General features: G+C 42.4%; 1 protein-coding gene across 2 annotated transcripts; it reads right to left on the bottom strand.

Moving 5' to 3' along the window:
* Positions 1-222: 222 nt before the first annotated feature.
* On the bottom strand, positions 223-8,809 carry RMP24 (ribonuclease MRP subunit p24). Of its 2 annotated transcripts, none has more exons than XM_090049599.1 (5): positions 8,532-8,775; positions 8,393-8,415; positions 7,972-8,174; positions 2,663-2,868; positions 223-623 (listed from the first exon to the last, which is right to left on the bottom strand). In XM_090049599.1, exons 1-5 carry the CDS (start codon positions 8,609-8,611, stop codon positions 470-472), a joined length of 666 nt encoding a protein of 221 aa, XP_089905725.1. In that variant the 5' UTR covers positions 8,612-8,775; the 3' UTR covers positions 223-469. The 2 variants fall into 2 exon arrangements, with proteins under 2 accessions (XP_089905725.1, XP_089905726.1); XM_090049600.1 differs by having other exon boundaries at positions 382-623; positions 2,548-2,868; positions 8,532-8,809.
* Between the last annotated feature and the right edge of the window lie 348 nt (positions 8,810-9,157).

The raw sequence follows: 9,157 nt of genomic DNA, 5'->3' as shown, positions 1-9,157 counted from the left end.
TCAGACTCTAAAAACCTAAAAGCAAAAACATCTAGCATGAGAAACCCACATGGGAAAACCAAATGTAGCTTTGTGAGTTTTCAGCTTTACCAGGGCTGGCATGTGGGGATAAGTAGGGATGAGCACTGTGTTTAAATGCTTGCAGGGTACAGGATCCTATTTGAAAAAAAATCCCTATACAGATAGATTTGTTTTTAATTCCTGAGCCATTAAAATTCAAGCTTGAGACATGGCATATTAATTTTATTATTCCAGCAATACACACTGATGGACACCCCATTTGGAAACAATCTTTGTATTTTTATGTGATGTACTCAAATTTCCCCCTGTATTACAAAAAATAAAAAACTTGGCAAAGAAAGATATTAAATAGTATCTGGGTCTGTTGTAAAGATATATTTATTTATGGACCTAATCTTAACCATCGCTTTGGTATCCTTTATCAAGATTACTGTAGTCATTCAGTATTTTAAAGTGAAGACAAGAAGTTTTTTAAGCCCCCCTTCTGACTCTTTTCTTTTTCTCCTTGGTCGAGCAGCCATTTTAAATGACAGAAGTGAAATTTTGTGTTCCTGGGAGTCCTGGGAGAAGAATTGGGTGTTGACTTTCCAGACTTACATGTCCTGAAAAGGAAAGGAAAAAAGCAATTGATTTGTAAAAAAAGTGAGACTGGTATAAATAATAACACTGTAATTTTATGGCCAGATTTTTAAAATGTTCAATGAATACAATTTTAATTGCAAATATAAAATGTATTTGAAAGTGAAAGTGAGCAGGTATAAGCATAATTGCCTGTCTCCGAATGCATCTACACGAGAGATTTACTGTAAAATGTCATCATCTACACATGTGGTACTATTAGGATAGAGTAAACTACTCAGCTCTGTCACAGTGCATGTACACTGACAGGGCTGGCTGCAGCATGAGGGTGCTTTGGTGCAGGGGCTACCTGCCAGCTAGTCCTGCACTGAAGCACCCTCATGCCCCAACCAGTCCATCTGCAGCGTTCTGAACTGGGGGAGAGAAGCCCTGGGCTGGCAGACTGACCCCCAGGGCACTCTGCCAGCCAGGGCTGCTCTGCCCCAGCTCAAAGTGCTGCAGTCCTGGGTGCATGTGCAAACAGTGCGCCTGGGAGCAATAAATTCTGGTGCTAACTGTACCAGAGTTTAGTCAATCGCCTTAATAGCATGTATAGATGTGCTCTGTGTATAAAAAGACTGAGCTATGCACACAGCTGCAACTGTGCTTAGAAAAAAACAATCCCTAAAAGAACATTTGATACTAAAGGACAAAGATGACTTGAATGTATGCTTATAGCTATAGACTTTAAGTTTCTTTTCTATGCATACTCGCTCTATACAACAAACCTTTTGACCCCTGTGACTAAACATTTAAATCACTGGTCAGGAAGCCTCAATTAATCATTGTTTTCTACAAAAAGTGAATGCTTGTTGTTTGATATAACCATAATACATATTATTCATAACTCAGAGATAATGTAGGTTTCATTTTTAGAAGGTACACACTATACATTTTAAAGCAGTGACTTATTTTGATATTTTTTCAGATTAATTTTGTAGCTACATCAGAAAACTGAATGATTTGGTTATTTTATTTACGAATTCACGCAGGTACTTGTGAAGTCACTAGGAGGTGAACTATCTCCAATTCACTATATTCATCTTTTATATTTTGGGTACGTTTGCGACGCTATACTAGGAGGACATCAAATGAGTGCTGCAGCCATAAGTTATTAGCTTGGGGCTTTCTTCACTTTCTTCTAGATTTCTTCTCATCTTTGATTTCTTCTCTTCTTTATGGCCTGACAAGCCTGCTGCCATGATAGGCTTTCCTTCTAGTATAACATTCCCTTATTAAATCTCAAATCAATGGAGAGGCTATACTCAGAAACTTATCCCTCAAGACTTCTGGAATATTCTGCTCAAAATGTTTGTCTTTTGTTTCTACTGCCCCTCCCTCCTTGCATTTATCAGCAGACTCCTCCCTCCTTGCCCCCAACAATTCTCTATTCATTTAACTTCTTGAAATCTGCACTTTTAGAGAGTGGTAATGGCCTGACTGCACAGATACTTGCAGAGAAACAATAAGGCTGATGGGTAGGTCATCAGGTCTGTCAGTTTGAGAACTGACACTAAACATCACAGAGATGCTTAACTGGATCTTCTAGACTGAGCACTAAGTCCCATTGGGTAGAGTGATTTTCTCTAATCTCTACTAATCTATAGATGAGCCTCTGGGAACCCGATAAGACTGGACCCCTAATATAGTCCATGACCTGTTGTGACATATTTATAAAACTTTTCTAGAAAGGTTACATGAACATATTGTCTCAAATAGTATATAATTACCTCAGTAGTATATAAATACCTATTCCATGATGATATCTTTGAGCTTTAACGTACCTTAAATTAAAACTATCTTTATAAAGGTTTACTTTTTTAAAGTATCTTAACAAAAAAATTTTAAAAAATACCATTAAATCAAAAAACAACTGATTTAAATAAAAAAAATAAAATTTTTATCTACCTTGAAACTAATTATTATTAAATGACATCTGATATCATAGTAAGTCAGTGGGAGATAAGACTGTGCCCTGTTCATAAAGGTATGTTGCCCTTTTACGTAAAATGGAAATATGTACTTAGAAATGGAAGCTGGACTTCTGCCTTTAGACCCAGAGTTACTGTAACTTGAGGTTGTCTTATTTGCAGGTAGTTTGTTCAGGATGGGCGTTTCCATGATGGATTTATTCCTTGGAGTACCAGAACGGCTAGCTACCGTTGCCAAAAAGTCCCTTCTTTCACCATAATGTCTTGTTGTTTTGTTGCACAAGTTACATGTAACCAACTATAAGGAGAGAGTGAGAGAGAAGGAAATATTAGCTCTTTTGACAGTTATTCCCCATTTTATTTATAAGGTTGTTGTGAGACTCACCAGAATTTTATTTTAAATTCAAGAGATTAAAACTGTTTAAAACTACTTGCTTGCATGAAGCAGGGAAACACAAAAAGCTACGTTAAATTCACAATTCCATTTTTTCTTTAAGCCACTCAAGACAACAAATTCCCAGAGGCATATGGAGATGACACCACTGCCCTTGAAATGAATGTCAGGAGATCCTTGAATAGCAAATGCATAACATACTGAAATATGGAAAACAAAGGAAAAGGAACAAGGAAAAGATTAGACAACATTAAGACTTACTCCGACTGTACAGCACTTATCACCACCAGGTGGTGGAAGCTCCATTTTTGGAGGTTTTCAAAACCCCACTAGACCAAGCTTTGGTTGGGATGATCTAAATGGGGATGGTCCTGCTTTGAGAAGGGGGTTGGACTAGATGACCTCCTGAGTTCCCTTCCAACCCTAACTTTCTATGATTCTATGAATGTACCTCAGTGGATTTACATTTTACTACAAATATACCAAATGTTCAAAATACGTTTAAAAATGTGCACAGAACTGTATTTGTGCTTCAAAAGCAAAACCAGTCCCTAAAAAGATACTTTACACTAAAGGGCAAAAATAACTTTGTTTATAGCTGCAGGTACTTTGAGGTTTTTTTATGCACATTGCTGTATTCATTACAAGCTGTTTGATGTTTGCAATTGAAATAATTATAATTACTTTCTTTTCAGAAAGTTTAAATCACACTTTTTGTGTGGAAACTCACCAAGGTATAATACAAATCTCCAGCATTCAAAAATAAGGGTATGTGGATGTTGAATATCTCACTAAGTGTAGCTTTTATTACTGAGGCAAGATTGCTCACTGAATCATGGAGAAGGGGAACGCAACAGAGGAAGCAGAGCCATCATTTCATAATATTTTAGCTACCTAAAGTTAAAAAGAAAACCCCCAAAATGTTTTATTTCAAATGAAATATTTTGTTTAAGAAAGATGCTACATATTTTTCTGTTTTGTGGGTTTGACCAAACTCAATTCTTCACATGGCTCTAGCACTTAATATATTTTTAGCTCTGTTGCAGGACACCAAGGTGTTGCCTGCACCTTTAAAGGCAAAAGCCGCCTAACAAGGAGCCCAGCAGACAACAAAGAGCTCCACAGCTGCAGGTTGCCCAAGTAACAGGCTAACAAGGTAATTAGCCAGCACCTGCAAGCAGTCAGCTGACCAGAAGTTAGAGCCCAGGGAACATATAAGCTCAGGGCTGGGGTCACTCTCTAGCAACTGCAGGCAGAAAGAGCTTCTGCACAGGATTACTGCTTAATACAGCTGACTGCTTGCTTGGCTACCTCTTAATCCAGTAAGACTTTAGGAGCTCACAAGGTACCCAGGGCTAAGGGGTACACTATCCTAAAGGTGGGAATTTGCTTTCTTAAAGGGGCAGTGTGCTGTCTTTATTGTTAGTGTTATGTTATAGCTCAGGGGTTTAGGTTTGTTATTGTTTGAACTGGTGGACCAGGATGAGGCTAATAGGGGAGGATGAGGCCTCATTAGTATACACAGAGCACATCTGTACATGCTATTAAGGCGATTGACTAAACTCTGGTACAGTTAGCCTCATTAGTGCCCAGAGGAGCACTGGTGTTTTTTTTTTTTTTTACCAAACCAGGCTGAATCTCTTCTGAATCAAACTGGCTACCGAAGCTTTGTGCAGTCCTACTTACTAGGACATTCTCTTCGTTTATTAAGGCATCTGTCTGATCTTTTTTTAAATCTATTTTAATAGTACTGTATACCCCCACCATGCTACATTAAAGGTGTAATATTGTTCTCTGTACATCTTCAGTACTAGAAGATTCTTCCATTTTATTTCCTCCAGAACATAAAGATCATGCAGTAAAGCATAACTTATATTTAGTATTGCCTCTGCTTCATTTTAATAGGCATCTTCCAACTCATTTTTGTGACTGTTCTCAGACTTCAACAAAATACCTCTACACTGATATATCGGTATAAACAATAGCAGATATTAGTCTGAAAAGCACTCTCAGCCCTCCTAAAGCTGCCTTTTTATGCAATTCTGGAGCAAAGAGTTTTTTTATTAGGAATGAAGCACTGCATATTTAGCTGAAAAGTTGTCTTTTAATCTCTAGACAAAAGAAGTCTCTTGCTCACTTTTTTTAGTTTTTGCCCAGTCATCTTCACTTTGTATTCAGATAGCAAGTATTCATTTATTCAGTACTCACTCCTGAACAATGATTCAGGAATTCTCAAGCTTAAAGAACAAAATGATGAAGGCAACAAAGAAAAGCAAGACTGCTTAACCAATTTCCCCTATGGCCTCTGCTACATGTCACCACAACTAACTAGTTAATCACACAATAAAATTAGACTGGCCACATGTGCAAAGTAACTTTTGCACTCCATAAAAATGTCTATCCAGCTATGAGAAGAGCCAACCAGCTATAAAGTTAGTGCTTGAAAATAGATAACAACTTTATAGCTAACTTCTGTGCAGCTTTTAATTTGAACACTTATCAGGGCCCTAGCTAGAAGAGGTCATAGCTCACCCAAAGAGTTGGTAGGGAACAGGACAAATATATATTTTTTTTATTTATTTATTTTCAAATGGACTACCATCTGAGACTACATGCCACTTGTGGTAGCATCTTCCTCAAAATATAAGTAATAGCAATAAGTTAACACTGCAATGGTTTCCTTTACGTGCACATCCAGAAATAACTTTTGCTTAGGTGCCTGATTTTGCACTAGATTGCAAAATGGAAGTCTGGTGAACAGTACTGTATCTCAGGAAGTTATCCTTGAACTATTCAGGCACTCTTGAGTTTAGAAGAAGTCAAGAAACAAGGGCTAATGTTTCAACAGCTACCTAAATTGAGCTGATGTTTCATGTGGCATTTGGTTTAATCAGGTACTATAGAACACTAATATTCATGAGAGACAATGCAAGTAGTATGCAACACAGTCATTTGAGTTTTGCTGCTGGAACTTTTCACACAAGTTTTCCAGGTCCAAATTCATTATTTTTAGATAGACAGATTGAATGAATGAATGAATGAATGAATGAATGAATACTAACCTTAAGTAGAGGCATTCTGTTAGCCTGCACAGGAAGTTAAATCATATTTGGGAGAATAGAATAAGATAAGTTTAAAAAAAAAAAAAAAAATCAATCAGCTGTCACTGATTTACCTGGAGACATTTCTGCAAGACTGCTTGTTAATGGGGTGGAAGCACAGCAGCTTATGCTGGAAAAGCTGCATCTTCCCCATGCAGAAATGTTTTGCTTTTAAATGAAATCTTAAAATAATCTGAGTACAGAATGCTGCAAACACTTAAAGTTACAGGAACTACAGCATGTTTGTTTGACTTCTTTGCACTTGTCTCTCTTCTGTTAAGAGCACAACTGTATAAGTTCTTCAGCATATATTTAGACAGAAGTTATCCCAGCAGGAAAGTCAACTAGTGAAAGCTAGGTTCTTATGGAGGGGGGGGAAAAAAAAAAAAGCTTGCATCTTGTTTGCTTCCCTTCTAAAAAGAAACATTTAGCTTTCCTCTCTTTTTTTTTTACAGCTAGTGCAGGGGTCAGCCATCTTTTCTGAGTGAAATAATAGTTTGGTCCAGTGTGCCAACCTAGCTGCTGCCACTTCCGCCTGTCAGTATCCTGACAGCTTAACACGCTTGTGGTCTGCACCTTTTCACCATTCAATTCTCATGTCCACCAAGGCACCAAATGGCAGGACAGCCTCAGTAAAGGCAAGGATTCCTGGTGGACAAGCTCGATCATTCTGATCCCAAGACCCACTGGGGACTTCAACTGACAGCTCCTCTATGGAGCTGTTGCCATGAGTGTACTTCTGGTGTGATTCACAGGCACCCCCAATACTTGCCCTTTTGTGAGGTGTGTCAGGCGCATACCTCAAGTACGCCAGGCTGCAGCCCCTTCACCACCACCTCCAGAACCTGTTGCTGAGGTGCTGGCTCTGCTACTGCTCCCTGCATCTTTTTCAGTTTATGCCCTCCCTATCCACAGAACCATCAAGTCCTGGGACCCCCTGTTCAACCTTCTCCTGGCCCTACCTGAGCTAACCATCTGCCTGACCAGGAACAAGGCTCTGGCAGGTGGACCCCTGCAGACTGCAGAGCCACTTTTTCCATCCCCAGTCTAATCATGTCTCAGGCAGAATTTCACTGGACTACATTCACTGGCTCTTTGGACTCTTCTTTGGGGTGGGCACTGTCTGGTATGCTCTGCTCAGTGCTCCTTTGGTGCACTCATGGAACCCTTGCTCCCATCCCCATTTTATTTTTCTGTTGTTCTGAGTAATCACCTGACACTTACTGAATAGCTCCCTCTATTAACAAGGAGAGCTGTTGCTCTGTGGGCCTAAGGCCAATATGTGTTAAGTAGGCCTGGCTGACCTGCTCCTGGCTCTCGCTAAGCTAGCAATCTACCTGACCAGGAAAGAGGCTCTGCCCCAAGGAATTCCTGTGGACTATGGCAGGGCCACTTTCTTGTCACCAGTTCAGTCATGTCTCTAGGCAGAACTTCACTGGGCAGTGTCCACTGGCTCCTTGGACTTGTTCAAGGGGCAGTGGGCACTGTGCAACATTTTCCACTCAGGGTTCCCATCCCCCACCGCCTGGAGCACTCATCATCAACCTCTGATCCTCACTCCCATCTGTTTTCCTTCTCAGTTGCCCCAAGAGATCAGCTGACACACACCTGGCAGCCCACTCTAAGGCCCAAAACAGGCCTCTTCTGTGTGTGATCAGCCTGAGTCATAAGCTGTTAACCAAAAAGCTGGCAGGCAGTTCAAGTCTGGGTGCAGGCAAGTGAACTAACACTGGAGGGTGCTCTTTGGGTACAATGAGCATGTTTCTGTTGAGCTTGAAATTGAGCTGCTGCCAGTACCAAGCACTGCTGGCTGGGCCAGGCCTGTCTTGCTGGTGCAGACTGCCAGAGCTTCCACCCAAGCATTCCTGGGGAACAAGAAGCTCAGGGGGGCACAGAGAAACCTCACCAGGATGCTTTTGGAGCCCTGGTACTTTCTCCAAAGCTTCAACTGCTTCCAGGTGAATTTCCAGTTCTTTGCCTTCTGACACAGCAGCTTCTGGACCTGCCGCGTTGGTTTCCTCTTGGGCCTGAGACGCACACGGTGGTTCCCAGGCACCCGGAACTGGAAGCAGTATGGGCAGATCCTCTCACTGCTGCTGCCTTCATCGTCTGCAGAAGGAAGGTGATAAGGACAACCCTGGAGCAAAGCCTATCTTGAGCTGTATCAGTGCAGACCCCCTGCCTCCCAGAGTTGCCCAGTCCACTTATAATCAGCTGAATTGGACTTAATTTTTTAAAAATTCGCTTTAATTTTTAATGCCTTTTTCTTATGAGGCTTGGTGACACTACCACCCCACCCCCACCTGCTCCCCTCACCCCAGACTTGCCTCCCAAAGCCTGCAAGGTCCAGCTGGGGGCAGGAAAGCGAAGAGGCGCGTTAGTACATTACTGGGGAGGTGGGGGGAGGGGAAGGCAGGGCTAAGGGGCGGGGCCATGACGTCGCTCATAGCGACAGGACCCCCTTACAGCAGGAAGCGGGCCTGGGCCGGGCACGTGCCGCTCAGGCCCCGCGCCGCCGCCTCTAGGAACCGCCGCCGACCCCGCATGACTGCGGCACAACAGCCACCAAGCTCACGAGCCGGCCGGAAACTGGCTCCTTGCTTCCGGTGACGGGAGGGCGGGGGGAGGAGTGCAGCAGGGCATGCGGGTCCGGCCGGAAGCGGCAGCCGCGGCAGAAACGTTCCGGAGCGGGGGCGGGGCCCTGAGGGCCCTCAGGCGGTGGTCGCAGACACAGACAGCCGTTGGCTCCAACTTTGCCCCCACCCTGCGCCCTCTTTGCTCGAGGCTGACGGGCCGGAAGTGCGCGCGCCTCAGCTGTAGGCAGCCCCGTCGCAGCGCCGCCTCCTCGGCGCACGGACGTAGAGACTTTGCGTGTCCTGTCTAGTGTGTCCTACCCGTGGGGTAACGCGCGTGTGTTGTGCGTCGGACCACGTAGCGCTGGGGTCAATCAGTCACAGCGATCTATAGAGAATCATGCGTAATAATTATAATATCGCCATGTAATGGTATAATACAGTCATATGTATGTTATTTTATGTACGTAAAGGTGTATATATGTATAAGGTGTATATTATATTCTATATCCCATAGCA

This window comes from Crocodylus siamensis, chromosome 5, assembly GCF_052110815.1.
Source record: "Crocodylus siamensis isolate JL-2025a chromosome 5, ASM5211081v1, whole genome shotgun sequence".
Classification (NCBI taxonomy): domain Eukaryota; kingdom Metazoa; phylum Chordata; order Crocodylia; family Crocodylidae; genus Crocodylus; species Crocodylus siamensis.
Note: the sequence above shows the minus strand (reverse complement) of the source record. Positions and strands in the feature narration are given on the sequence as shown.